The 14,945-nt window shown below is 43.5% G+C and overlaps 1 protein-coding gene across 10 annotated transcripts in view; it reads right to left on the bottom strand.

Annotated features, from left to right (window-relative positions):
* LOC117385136 (partitioning defective 3 homolog) overlaps positions 1 to 14,945 on the bottom strand; it is a 172,278-nt gene that overhangs the window by 59,593 nt on the left and 97,740 nt on the right. For all 10 annotated transcript variants that reach the window (XM_055228784.1, XM_055228776.1, XM_055228782.1 and 7 more), the window contains 3 exons: positions 8,138 to 8,326; positions 7,224 to 7,394; positions 2,041 to 2,191 (listed from right to left, as the gene is read on the bottom strand). In XM_055228784.1, coding sequence (XP_055084759.1) covers positions 2,041 to 2,191; positions 7,224 to 7,394; positions 8,138 to 8,326 — 511 coding nt within the window. The remainder of the gene's footprint in view (positions 1 to 2,040; positions 2,192 to 7,223; positions 7,395 to 8,137; positions 8,327 to 14,945) is intronic.

The following is a 14,945-nucleotide window of genomic DNA, read 5'->3' as shown; positions in this document are numbered from 1 at the left end:
AAGCGCCCGCTCCCTGCTAAACTAGCGGTGCGGGTGGGAAGGGGTGTTACCTTCAACAACCTCGTTCCGAACTGGCTCTTTAGTTGCTATGATACCCACGGTTGGAATTCCAAATGTAGAACTCTGCTCCAAATTCACCCATATAACTGTTAGCCTCAAAGAGCGCTATGGATGACGTCACACTCACTTAGTCCACTTCTTTATGCAGTACATGATTCACACATATGCGTTCCCTACACACACACAGTAATTTACCCAGGAAATGGCCAGATCAAAAAACGCAGGAAAAATCAGTTCTGGCTACGTTCACACATGACCCTGCTCTGGCAAAGTACAGGTACATTCCCGGGTCAGGCTGTATGTGTGAATGGAGCTGATGATGCAGATATTATATACCTGGTGCTGAATGTGTACTAGGGCTGTAATGCTTTAGCCGTTTAGTCGATTAATCGGTCCATGGAGTCTTAGTTGACCATAATGTGTATTAGCTGAGGAGAAGAGAGTGAGTGAGCTGAAGAGTTGTTTTTTTTTATATTTCTTTGAATCAGACAAGTTGATATATTTATATTTAGTCAACTACAGGCCTGGTATGCAAGGTACATGTGTAATGTGCCAGAGAGCTGAAGATTCTACCTCAAAAGTATCACATAAACTGAAAGATTTAGATGTTTAAAAACTCAGATTCTGTCCCTGTCTCCCGCATGTGAAATATTGCCTTTGCACAGACTTGATTTCAGAACAGACTCTCTGATCTGTCAGGTGTGTCCCAGACTGAACAGCAGGGGGCCTTTATAAAAGATCACAGCATTAACTACAATCTGACATATGCAGAGGGAGAAGTGAGAGAAGGGGAGGGCATCTGAGATAAAACATGCTTTGTATATGAGAAGGGGAGGATATATGGTGTGTTTTGTATGAGGAGGGGAGGGCATCTGACATAGCACACGCTTTGACTATGAGAAGGGGAGGGCATCTGAGGTTAAAACACATTTTGGCTGAGAAGAGGGGAGGGCATCTGAGGTTATACACACTTTCTCTGTTAGTCTAATGTCCCACTGTTCTTTATTTACTCTTGAAACAAAAGATGAACCAAAACAAACCAAGCCCAGAGCAAAGATGAGACAGGACGAGAGAAGAAATAATCGGCCGACATGTGGACGCCTCATGTTTTCTGTTTAACTTTAAAATCTGCACGACAGGTTTTCATGTTTTTATAATTCTGACACGGTTTGGTGAATAGTACCTGTGCTCAGTATTTATCATAGTTTTACATCAGTTAAGTGCATGGACTGTATATATAAATGGACATAGCTAACGCACTAGCCACTGTGTTCCAAATAAGATGTGCTCCATCGACTCTGGCTCCAATTCACTTTCTATTGAAAAACTATCTGTAACTGCTGCTGTCAGACTCGTCGGTTTGGTCTTAAAATGTTCGTATTAACCCGCTCTACATGATCCTGGGGTTTTTATTTCACTTTTGTGTCTGTAAATCAAGATGTGAACATTAATAACAAATCAGGCACACGATAAATATTGAGCCCCAAAGTATATTACTCCAGCTTTCATGTACACTGAATGATCGATATAGTCATTATTGTGAATAGTGTTGGTTTAGGCCTATAGGCTGTTATGTTGAGTTTTGATGTGTTTGCTGAGAGAGAGCAGCAAGTCAATATGCAATTTATACAAGCTTTGACACTTGTTTACATTATAGATGCTAGGTAACATATGGAAAAACCTTGATGTTTTAAAGAAAGTCTCACCTTTCAAATGCACTTTCAATCAGATGTGAAAATATATATATAAAAAAATCATTTAACTTTTATAGTAAGACAAAAATTCAAATCTGTCAACTGGACAAAAAGTTGTAGGAGTGAAGCTCACCCAAGCCGCTTCACTCCTGAAACGTTTAGTCACTTGACAGTTTTTCTTTTTCTGTGGATCAGACCTAGACGACTGACGGATCAGGTTAAACTATGGAGATTCCAAAATGTTGTGTTGTCATGGTAACTCAAGCCTATTGTGAATGGTTCGTACCTATAGTCCTGGGCATCATTCCGTGGCGGGGCATCAGGTTTTCGTCCAGCCCCTCGAGACCTCCGTACAAAGAGTGAGAGATCCTTCGCTCGTGTTCATCCAGAGAAGAGTCCTGAGACTGCCGCGCCCCCAGCGGACTGCAGGGGGCGTCCTGGAGGAGCAGAGGGGAGGAGACATTCATAATCACATCTATAATCACATTTACACAAGATTCACCACCAAGAGATGATGAACTGCACTGAACCGTACTCATCAAGAAGACAATGTTTTTACAACTAAACTTTGTTAAAAATTCAATAAAAAATAACCAGTGGTGGAAGAAGTACTCAATTTTATTACAGTACTCAATTACATAATCAGTAAAAGTGCAGACACTGGAGCAAAAAAATATCACATGAAAAAAATCTACTTAAGTAAAAGTATTAAAGTAGCTGCTTAAAAATGTACTTTAAAAGTAAAAGGTAAAAGTATTTTTGAGATCTAATAATGAAATGTCAAATGTACTGATTTTGATACATTTGTGCTGGATTTTGTTCAACAGAAAAAAAATGAAGTGATGGTTTGTTTTATTTGAACATATTAAAAATACCCCCCAGTCTTTTCAGCAGGAATCAGACAATAATAAAACATACTTTTACTTTTAAGACCAGTTCAGAAATTTAATGGAGTAAAAGTAAAAAGTATGTACTTTAAAATTTACTAAAGTACAGATAGCTAAAATCTGTACTTTAGTAAAATACTGTACTTCATTACATTCCATCACTGAAAACAAGGCTCTACTCTCTCAGCCTCTCCTTATAGATAAATGATACAAAAGTGAGGTCCTTTGTACAATAAAATGTTCTGAAAATGAAATGTAAACAAAACAAGTGCTCCATAGACTAGAAATAGAACTTATTATCACCCCAAATGATCTCGGCACAACCCTGCAGCATTATGGTGTTTTCAGAAACATCGGAAAGGACGTTTCAAAGATTAGAATTTAAACATTTGGTGAAAATGTGCCTCCTTCTCAACCAGAGTCAGGGCTGTACTCAGAGCAGGCATTACATTAATTCAAAACAAAATCACTCAAGCAGTGTGTCTGAAGGTAACATCTGATTTATAATAAAAAGTGACTGTAATGTGAAGGACAAAACATGAAATAAAGAACAAAATCGAGTGTTTTCAAACTGACACAAAAATGAGACAAACTAAATCACATCTGAAGGAGCCAGAAACACAAAAGTTCAAATCATTTCATATTTTAACATAAAACTCCAGCAACCACAACTTTTACTCAAGTGAGAGTACTGTTACACTGTACTATATATTACTGATGTAGGAGTAAAAGGCTTTGGTGTGAAAAGTACTGTGGTATGTGTATGTAGAGGAATCAGGTTTAATTTAGCTTGTATCACTGATGCAAAAGGACAGGACAGACACAAAGGCTGGTATTGACTGAGATCCTATCGCTATAATTAGCCTCGGCGACATGAATGGATTTCCGATGTGTTGTTGTGTCACAGATTGTTAGCGCTGTTAGCACTTAGCGACGTGCTAGCATGGCGACACCCCCACAGGAGCCCAGCTGACACAGTCTGTTTAGCCCCAAATGAAGCACCCCTGCTCCCATCCCCGAGAGACCACGCACCCCGGAAGACCACGGACGAGCGGATTTATCGATCAGGTTAAAGAGTTTTAAAGAAGTGATGACTGAAAGCGTGTGAATAAAAAAAAAAAAAAAAAAAAAAAAGACTCATCATTTGGGATCAAGAAATTTAGGAATTAACTGAGTCTAAGTCAGGTCTAAAACTAGAATAGACAAAAATGAATCCAAGACTAAACCATGACCGAAACCAGGACTAAAGCAAGTCTAAAGAATGTGAAGCAGGAGACTAAACCAGAACTGAACCAGGACTAAACACAGACTAAACCCAAATTAACACAACGAGAACTAAACCAAGGACTGAACCAGGTCTAAAGCAGGTATAAACCAGGACTAAAGCAAGGCCTGAACCAGGTTTCAAGCGGGTCTAAAGTAGGTCTAACGCAGGTCTAAAGCAGAAATAAAACTAGACCTGAACCAAGGCCTAAAGCAAGTTTTGAACCAGGTCTAAACCAGAACTAAACCAGGACTTAACCAAGGTCTAAACCAGAACAAAAAACTGACTGAACCAGGTCTAAATATCAGTGGTGTTCAAACAGTACTGCAAAAAGTGACCAACACAATGAGATTTCAGATGCGTTTGCCAGAGCTTTGACGGAGCCAGCATGACATTAATGAGGCTAAATATTTATTTTAGGTCTGAATCTCGATGTAGGGGCCACAGTTTGGAGACGTGTCGGGGCTTGTTCACTGCGTTTGACCGTATTGTCCCTGAAGTTGATGGTTAGAACATGTAGCATCGTCATCACCAAGGCACAACCGGACCAGCCTAACCCCACCACGCCCAACCTAACCCCACCACCAAACACAATATGGAGGTGATAACAATAGCTACATGCCCCTAACCATCAACAACAACAACAACAACAACAAACATCCGACCCCACCTAGCCCCACCAGCCCCCCATCACCAAACCCCAACCACTGACCCTATCACCGACCCCCAACCAGCCCCCACCGCTGAACCCCAATCTGGAGATGAACTATGCCCCTAAACATCAACAAGGAACAACCAGCCCCACCAGCCCCCATCACTGACACCCACCCCCCTTCTCTCTGAGGGAGCGCAGAACAGCCTAAACGAGCTGATCCATCTTCAGTAACAGCAGAGTGGCTCTTTTTGGCAGAGGCTTTGTCAAACTGTGTAGTGAGCTTAGAAAATGGTTAGAGCACGTTTAGTTTCTCAACCGGGGGTACGGGGACCACCAGGGGGTACAAGAGCACTTAAGAGGAGAGTAAAATGTTTCAGAAAAGGTGAAATTGAACAGTATTTGAATAAAAAAGTTGTACATGCTCAAGGCTCATATTACACTATTTTCTGATCTATGTTATAAAGTTATCCCCTCGTCACAAACACACCTGGAGTTGTGTTTCGTTTCATTCCCACAGTGGGACTGAAGCAGGTCTAAACCCCTCGTCCCGCTCCCACTAAACCAGGTCTGAAGCAGGAAAGTCTTTATCAGAAACTGAGCCTAAACCAGGTCTAAACATGGACTAAGATGTGGATTAAACTGGTACCAAATCAAAATTACCAATTCTAACTGCCCCCAGAGACTCTTTCCTTCCTCTATCAATTTCTCTCTCCTTTCTTCAGCCAAATTCTTCCTTCCTCCCGGTTTCCCTGTTCTTTCTTTCCTTCTCTCCACACATTTCCTGCTCTCTCCTCCATATCTCCCTCTTTCCATTCCTATCTCTCCTCTTCTCTCCTTCCCTTCTTCTTTCTCCCTCTCTCGTCCTGTCTTTCTCTCCCTCCCTCTTCCTCTCCTCCTCCGCCCCTCTCTTTCGCCTCAGACTGACTGGACGTTTCTCATTTCAGCGTGGCTCATATCTGCAGCTCACAGAATCTCAAACTCAAAAATCATTTCACTGCAAATCATTTACAGCAAAACTCGAGGCTTTACTGCGGAAAGAACCAAACCAGGACTGAATCCGGACTGAACCGGGACTAAACCAGGACTAAACCGGGACTAAACCGGGACTAAACCGGGACTAAACCAGGTCTAAACCAGGTCTAAACCAGGTCTAAACCAGGTCTAAAGCAAGTCTACACTAAGAATGAACCAGGACTAAACCAGGACTGAACCGGGACCAAACCAGGTCTAAATCAGGTCTAAAGCAAGTCTACACTAGGACTGAACCACGACCAAACCAGGACTAAACCAGCTCTAAACTGGGACCAAACCAGGACTAAATCAGGTCTAAAGCAAGTCTACACTAGGACTGAACCATGACCAAACCAGGACTAAACCAGCTCTAAACCGGGACCAAACCAGGACTAAACCAGGACTGAACCAGGACCAAACCAGGACCAAACCCTCACTGAGACTCAAAGCCTGGGGCACAAACCCATCACAGCTTTAGGCCTGATGCTGCTTTCAATTACCTCTGAGCTGTGGGATATCGCAGCGTCAAAAGAGGAGAGGGGAGAGAGAGCGAGAGAGAAGGAAGAAGAAGACAGAGGAAGGGAAAAGAGACAGAGAAAATGGAGGAACAGAGGTAAAGATGAGAGGGAGAGAGCATGAACAAGAGGAAAAAGGGAGAGATGGAGCAGAGGGATGGAGGGAGAGAAGTGAGATGGAGAGAGAAGGATTGGGGAAAGGCAGGAAGAGAGGGAGAAAGAATGAGAGAGAGAGGAAAGAGCCTGAGGGCTACAAGGGACTGGCTTCAGACTGCAGTTTAAAATGAGGCTTTGGGCCAAATAACAGAGCGATGGGAGCAGACGGGATTCTACTATTGTTACGGTTTATCAAATATAATACACAAGGCAATATAATGTAATGTCCATGTGTGCCAGATGCCCTCCCTGTGTCTCCATGGGGTCTTATTCTGTTTAAAAGATGCTCACCCTGTAGCTTAAACATCTACAAACATGTTCTGAAATGCATGAGATTCTTGGATTAGTTAAAAGTTCAGATTTCAGTCTCTCTCAAATTTAAAAACATAGATTACAAATATTTTATCAGAATTGTGTTAGTATAAAAATCAAGTTTAAAAAAGCCTAAATACCAATCGTGTAGTTTAATCCCATTGGTTAATCTGTTCAGTTTCGCTCTGCGTGTGTTTGAGTCAGTGGTCCAATACTTGCGCTCACATTTCTGTTTTATTACCACAAAAACACCAAATCTGCAAAACCAAATGTCAGTGATTTGACTGAGCTTAAAACATTCCAGAGTTTGGCCCGAAGGCACAACACCGGGGCTGGTTCATGAATATCAATGAACAGGTCCTGAGGCTACACGCTTTGTATAAGGCTCCATGTGCATTAAATATGAAAGATTTAACAACTACAGCCAGGTTTTCTATAGTCTCTTTGTTGTAGAATTCGCAAAATACGTGAATGAAGTCATATCATAACTTAAAGACGCAGTACGTGGGTTTTACCGCCATAAAACAGTACTCCTCACTCAAAATCGACCCATCTGCTTTAGAAATAAAACATGAAATCCACCAAAACACAGGGAGAACATGCATCAGGCCTGGGAAGTTTCTGAACCATGGACCTTCTTGCTGTGAGGGGAGGTGCTTGCAGACTCACCCCGTTGTGCTTGGAGATGCGTCGGGCTACGATGAGCTGGATCATGCCTCTGCGGTTCCCCTCCACGGACATGGACTTCCGTAGCGTTTCCATGGCGTCCTGGTTGGTTTTACCCAATAAGGACTCTCCGTTCACTGCGATGAGCTGGTCGTTCACGCGCATACGGCCGTCCTGTAGGGGGCAGCACACGCACGCTCAGGGTTAAGAGAAAGGAAAACGGGAGTGACGGTTTTTAACTATTTAAGTGTCCAAATGTGACTTGGTGGTAGTAGTTGTCATTGTAGCAGTAGTAGTATTTATACTGTTGTAATATGTATTTATTTAATGAGGTTAAAAGGTTCACTGTGTAAATTTTCTGGACATGATCTTACAAATATGCATTCTTACTGGGAGTGAGGTTGTCACACCACAGACCTGACCTGTAACTCATCTCCATGGAGTTATACAAGTTTAATGTCACACCGTGGATCATTCCGGGCAAAACAATAACATCTGTGTGGCAAACCCTCCACAGGAAATGCTCCACAGTGCACCTTTAACGTACATACATGAGACACAACTTTGCGCTCACATTCATACACAAAGAGTACGACACTGGAGACAAGGTCAAGTGTCTTGCCCAATGACACAAGGACAGTACACACTAGTCTGAGGCTTTAGAATGGTAATCCAACACTTCAACCACTGAGCCACTGTCTGTAGTACTGCAGTAATGGGCATTGTAAAAGTAGTAAAAGTGGTACAGATGATAGTAGTAGTATTGTAAATAATGGTACTAGATAGTGGTGCCTGTACTCAGAGCAGTAGTTTGAATGTAGCTCCTCCCCTGACAATAGTTCTGGTAGTAACAGTAGCAGCAGTAGCAGTAGTAGTAGCAGTAGTAGCAATATGAGTAGTAGTACTCATGGTACTACCTTGAAGGCAGCTCCTCCGTTGATGATAGACTTGATGAAGATGCCCAGGTCAGCGTGGTTCTCCTTGGATCTGTTCCCCTTCACACTGACCCCAAGTCCAGCAGAGCCAGAGTCACTGAGAGGCACCTCCAGAGTCAAGAACTCTCTGGTCCCATCTGGGGTCAAGACCAACTCCTCCTCCTCAGACTTCTGCAGAAACAACACAAAAACAAAGGGTCAGAACTCATCGAAAATTAAACTAATATCAAAAGTAGATACTCATTTTTTGCAGGTATCGATACTGAAAAAGTCACATTCACAGGACAGAACTAAACCTTTCTTGAATATCTTTAGAATGATCTTGAGCTTTATCGGAACAAATATAAGACACAGACTAGTACACACCCATAGAGCATTATGAACCTACTGAACACTGAGGGAGTACACAGATATAAGGCCACATGGGAATATAACAGAAAAGTACTTCCATTTAGTGTTTTTTATCATCATCGTGGTATCAGAATTTGAGTATTAAATCTATGCCTTAGTATCGAAATCAGGTTTGAAATTACAGTAGCATAACAACACCAATACAGGGCTTATAAGACTGCCAAACAAATGTAAAATAAAGAAACCAAATCGTAGACTCTGATTTTTATTTACACATTTCCACACACTGAGATTGTGTCTTGCCCAATGAGACGATATAGGAACATCATTATAGAGAGAGGAGCATTTTTTCCATGTAAAGTGAATTGGAGCCAGAGTCGAAGGAGCTGGAATCACGCCCATACTCACAGGTTAACCATGTCTGCCAAACACAGAGAACATGCAACCTGGGACCTTCTGGCTGCAGGGTGAGAGTGCACCCACCCACTGTGCCACCATCTCCTCACGTCCCGGTCTATTAAATGTACTCTGGTGTAGAAGCCTTTTGTTGCGAGTGGACTCTGTGTCACAGTATTGACCACAACCCCGCTGACCACTGCACGCTCTGCAGCCTCTCCTCTCACTGTCGCTCTCTCCGTTCACCATCACTTTCTCCTTTCTCTATCACTCTCTTTCTTGCTCCCGCTTTCGCCCTCTCTCCAGTCAAATGAGTAACACGTAGCATCCCTCTCTCCTCTTGAATGAGTATCTAGTATTTAGTATCTCACTCGCTCCTTCTCCTCCACGTCTCCCTCTCTCCATCTCTCCATCTCTCTCCTCTCTCTCCTCTCTCTCTCCCGTGTCGGTCCACAGAAGCTAAAAGCACAAACACTTGAGGCTAATGAAGAGTCCACACACTTAAACAGGAGCAGGTCAGATAACAGGGAGCTCGTTAAGACCATCTGACCAATTAGACTTTAACGAGGCCAGAGGAGAGAGAACTGAGAGAAATGAGTAGAAAGAAATATATATATATGTATGTATAGGGGGGAAGAGGATGGGAGGGCATCTGACGCACGGTGCATAGATTTGCTCTTTCACATGCCGCTGTAAATCTGTGTTGTCTCATTGATATTCTGGAGATGTTCTTTCCTCCACAACAGGTGCCTGCTCCTCTCCTCCTGTTCTTTCACTCTGTCTCCATCTTTACATAATCAACCCGCATTTCTCTCTCTGTCGCTCTCTTCTTTTTAATAAACTCTCCCTCTCTCTCTATATATATATATTCTTGTTCTGTGACAGCTGTCTTCCTTTTTTTCTTCTCTCCTACTCTCTCTTTACTCTTTCTAATAAACTCCATCTCTGTATTCTCTTGTTTTGTCCCCCCCTCTCTCTCCCTCCCTCCCATCCTTCTTCTCCATCTCTACACCTTCCCCTCTTTCGCTGCCCCCCTCCCCATCCCTCCTCCTCACTCTCTCCTCTCCTGCTCTCTGTAATCTGTTCTGTAAGAGCTGTCATCTCTCTGTCTTCCTCTCTCCCTCTCCTCTTGTCTTCTCTTCCCACTCTCCTCTCTCTTCTCTCCCTCTCCTCTCCTCCCTCTCTGTATTCTCTTGTTCTGTGTCAGCTGTCATCTCTCAGTCTTCCTCTCGCCCTCTCCCTCTCTCTCCTCTCCTCTCCTCCCTCTCTGTATTCTCTTGTTCTGTGACAGCTGTCGTCTGAATGGACGGCCACGTGCACGCTCACAATTAACGAGCACGGCGCTCAATCATAGGGTTCAGTGTCAGTCAGTTATTAGACGCTTTTGTCTGAGAAGAAGGGAGGGAAAAGAGACGATGGAAGACGAGAAGACAAGGAGAGAAAGAAAAAAGAAAGGGGAGAGAGAGTTCAGTGTTGATCGTCATAATCTGATTTGTAAGACAAGAAAGGATTGAGGAGAGGGAGAAGAGAGTAACTGAGATTAGGAAGAGAGGGCAGATAGAGGGAGAGGGGGAAGAGAGAGGGGAAGAGAGAGGGAGAGAGAGACGGGGGGGGGGGGGGGGGGGGAAGAGAAAGCAAAGAGACAAGGACAAAGAAAACCTGGAGTGCAAACTGAGCTCCTGTGGACACTTTAAATCCTCTGTCATCAACACAGGCAAATGAAGTACAGTGAAGTTAAGAAAAATGCAGTAAAGTGCAGTAAAGTGAAGTGCAGTAAAGTGAAGTGCAGTAAAGTGAAGTGCAGTAAAGTGAAGTGCAGTAAAGTGAAGTGCAGTAAAGTGAAGTGCAGTAAAGTGAAGTGCAGTAAAGTGAAGTGCAGTAAAGTGAAGTGCAGTAAAGTGAAGTGCAGTAAAGTGAAGTGCAGTAAAGTAAAGTGCAGTAAAGTGAAGTGCAGTAAAGTGAAGTGCAGTAAAGTAAAGTGCAGTAAAGTGAAGTGCAGTAAAGTGAAGTGCAGTAAAGTGAAGTGCAGTAAAGTGAAGTGCAGTAAAGTGAAGTGCAGTAAAGTGAAGTGCAGTAAAGTAAAGTGCAGTAAAGTGAAGTGCAGTAAAGTAAAGTGCAGTAAAGTGAAGTGCAGTAAAGTGAAGTGCAGTAAAGTGTAGTAGACCAGGACATGTTTAACAACGATTAACTCTACTAATGATATAATAACAATGATGTGAAGCCGGCTCCTCTGGTCAGGGTCAGGGGCACTAGTCTTGGTCAGGACTAACCTGGTCTCCATGTGGTATCTGAGAGTTCACAATCTCACCACTAGGGCTGCAGTCGACTAAAGACACGTGCTGCAGTTTGATTGGTCGAGTAGTTTTTGCATTAACTCCCAGGTGTAGTCTCGTGAGTGCCACACCTCCACAGGGCGAGTCCATGTAAAAACTACTATTTATGCAGGAAAAAACCTATGTATTTCTATGTAAAAGGCTGATTGGAGTCATGACTCTCTCCCAAATCTTAGCCTTAGTCGACTCAAACGACCGGGGCCCACAGACCTACTCATGAGAAAACATCTGACCCGCCTCTCACTGGTGGAACTCAGACCAATCACAGAGCAGTGTTGTGGTTTGGGGCGGAGCCAAATATGAAGCGCCGAAACAAACCAAGACAAACATGGAGACACAGACGTCAGCCTATTTGATAAGAAAGAGTCGAGTTTGTGAGACTGGTCCATTATCAGAGACAACACACAGTCATGACATTCTGCACACACACACACACACACACCCCCTACATACATATACACACACACACACACACCCACCAACGCCACTCATGAGAAACACAACACTGTCAGAGCAGGGTTCAAATGACCTAATGCTAATAACAGGCTTCATTAAACTCAGTTGAAATCACCGTCAGGGTCAACAGTCACAGTCAAAGGTCAGCGACAAAGGTCAAAGTCAAAGGTCACAGTCAACAGTCAGTACCGAAGGTGAGGGTCATCAATCAGGGTCCAGCTGTGGTCTCACCTCAGGAGGAAACTAACAGGGCAACTACACTGCTTTTGCTGCCGTCTTAATTAATATTTTATAACTCTCAAAATGTTTTTAATATGAATCTGAATTTGATTTCGCACCAGATGCCCTAACGCTGAAGTTGTATTACGAAGAAATTACAGTGAAGGCCCTGTACCAGATTTTTTTGTCATATATTTGAACAAAACGTGTCCTGCCCCAGTACAGATGTTTTATACGAGCAGCTCCTGAGGTCAGAATAAGTCCACTGTGTACTGTCTGTGTCTGCAAGTGCACATTAGCATGCTGGTTGTTGTTAGCGTAACCGTGACAGCACAACTCCACTCTGGTGTGAGAGTTGTGAAAAGCGCTTATAAACTCATCGTGGTGAATGATTAGGATAGACCTATAACTGATTGAAGTTTTTTAGCAATTTAAAGCTGCACTATGTCACTTTTGTATAGAGTGGCCCCTCACCTGCTCGTCTCCATGGAGATGTTATTGCTTTGGCTGGGATGTTTCACGGTGTGGCTTTTGACTTTTTCGCTCCTTCATTTATTCAATTACAAGAATAAATGCTTTACTGCTTCAACAGATGAGGGAAAATGGAGAGAGACACGGAAGAGTGACAGAGAGGGGAGGCGAGATGGATGGAGAGAAAGGAGAGAAGAGATTGAGAGAAGGAGCGAAAGAAAGAAGATGGCAAGAAAGAGAGGGAGGAGAGAGAAAGGAGGAATGAAAAAGAGAGGAGATGCAGAGAAGGAACAACAGAGGAGGCGATGGAGAGAAGGAATGAAATGAGAGGAGGAGATGGAGAGAAAAGAGAAAGAGAAAAGAAAGAAAGAGAAAGAGAAAGAAAGAGAGAAAGGAGGAATGAAAAAGAGGAGATACAGAAAAAGAGAGGAGATGCAGAAAAGGAGAGAGAGGAGGAGATGGAGAGAAGGAACAAAAGAAAGAGGAAGAAGAGAGGAGGAGGAGATGGAGAGAAGGAACAAAAGAGAGGAGGCGATGGAGAGAAGGAATGAAATACAGAAGAGGAGATGGAGAGAAGGCGAGAGACAGGAGGAGATGGAGAGAAGGAGCAAAAAATAGAGGAGGATATGGCGAGAAAGAGAGGAAGGGTAGAGAGAAAAGATGCGATGGAGAGAAGGAATGAAAGAGAGAGAGAGGAAGGAGGAGGAGAGGAAGAGCAAAAGAACGAGGAGGAGATGGCAAGAAAAGACGAAGGATAGAGGAGAGAGAGACAGGAGTTGATGGTGAGAAGCAACAAAACAGAAAGAGGAGGAGATGGAGGGAAGGAGAGTGAGAGCGAGAGAGAGAGAGAGATGGAGAAAAAGGAGCGAGAGATCAGTGGAGGGTGTAATTGCTCATGAGCTCTGGTTCATGTCGTCTCTGATACAGGCTCAGGCTCGTGATCCAGGTTTTCATTTCACCATCTCTCACTTTCCACGGGAGCAAAACTCAATAAGCCAGATGCCCTCCCAGACACCACCCCAACTAAACAAGTAGGTGGCACACCCCCCACCAGAAAAGTGACACAGTGCAGCTTTAAAGTGTTCTCAAACCGAATGAGGACAGACACCAAATAGAACACTAGACACGAGTGCATCAGACTCACACAGACCTGTCAGAACAAAAACTATTTTGGTTTCAGTCTCTCTCAGAGCCACACAGCCTCCCACACCTCCTCCTCTCCTCTTTTCTTCTCTCCTCTTCTTTCTCCTCTATCTCCCCTTCTTCCTCTCCCCCCTCTCTCTCTTTCTCACAGAGACCACGAGCAGATGCAGAGAGACGTATTCGTTCCAGTTCTACTCCTCTGCCCTCTTCTCCCTTCCTCTTCTCCTCTCCAACCTCCCTTTTTCTTTTCCCTTCTCCTCCTCTCTCTCTCCTTTCCCCTCTCATCCTAACTATCTCCTTTTCTCTCTCCTTCCCCTTCCCCTCTCCCTCCCTGTCTCGCTCTCCTCAGCATCTGTCTATTCCTCTGCTGTGCCCTCTTCTCTCTTCATCTTCTCTCTACTTCCCCCTCTCCTCTTTCGATTTCCCTCCTTCTTCTGAGCATCTGTTCTTCATCTCTGTGTATAAGAAGTACCATGTTCTGGTTCTGCTCCTGTGCGCTGCCATATGGACCTGAGGATCTTAGCTCAGATACACACTGTAAAGCTAACTGCGCTAAAGCTAAACACAAATGCAGTAATGCTAAAAACATGCTAATGCTACCGCTGCTACGCTAAAGCTAACAACACAAGAATTCATGTTTTGTTTCTCATATAATCCAGTTTGTGTCACCATTTAAAAATAAATATGGCATTAAATTAGAAAAGTTACTGATTTTTTAAACTGCCATGTGCTCTTCTCTCTTATGTGTTGTATTGCAGTTCCTTGAATGTTCCACAATATGGCATTATACAATATGGTATCTATCCTGAATTAACTTACACTTTTTTTGTGCTATTGCTTGAAAAAACTGCATTCCTGTAACTCGGCCTGGTACTTGTTTTCACAGAGCGAGTCCCTGATCACAGACACCGCTGTTTCCCTGCTACGCTAACGCTAACAACACAGAACAGGTGGCCCACGGCTTTAATGCTGCGCTGTGGAACATCGTCAGGATCAAGAGCTCTGTCTGATCTGAAGAGGCAGAAACAAGAGCGAAGAGAGAGAGATGAGAGGAGAGGAGAGAAGAGAGAGAAGGAGAATATGAGAGAGGAGAGAGAGAGAATAGGAGAGGAGAGAGAGAATAGGAGAGAGGGAGAATAAGAGAGAGAGAGAGAGGAGAGAATAGGAGAGAGGGAGAATAGGAGAGAAGGAGAGGAAGAATAGGAGAGAGAATAGGAGAGAAGGAGCGAGAGAATAGGAGAGAGAATGAGAGAGGAGAGAGAGAATGAGAGGGAGAATACGAGAGAAGAAGACAGGGAGAATAGGAGAGAGGGAGATTAAGAGAGAGAGAAGGAAAGAGAATCGGAGAGAGGGGGAATAGGAGAGAAGGAGAGAAAGAATAGGAGTGAAGGAGAATAGGAGAGAAGGAAAGAGAATAGGAG

This window comes from Periophthalmus magnuspinnatus, chromosome 17 (genome assembly GCF_009829125.3).
Source record: "Periophthalmus magnuspinnatus isolate fPerMag1 chromosome 17, fPerMag1.2.pri, whole genome shotgun sequence".
Taxonomy (NCBI): Eukaryota; Metazoa; Chordata; class Actinopteri; order Gobiiformes; family Gobiidae; genus Periophthalmus; species Periophthalmus magnuspinnatus.
Note: the sequence above shows the minus strand (reverse complement) of the source record. Positions and strands in the feature narration are given on the sequence as shown.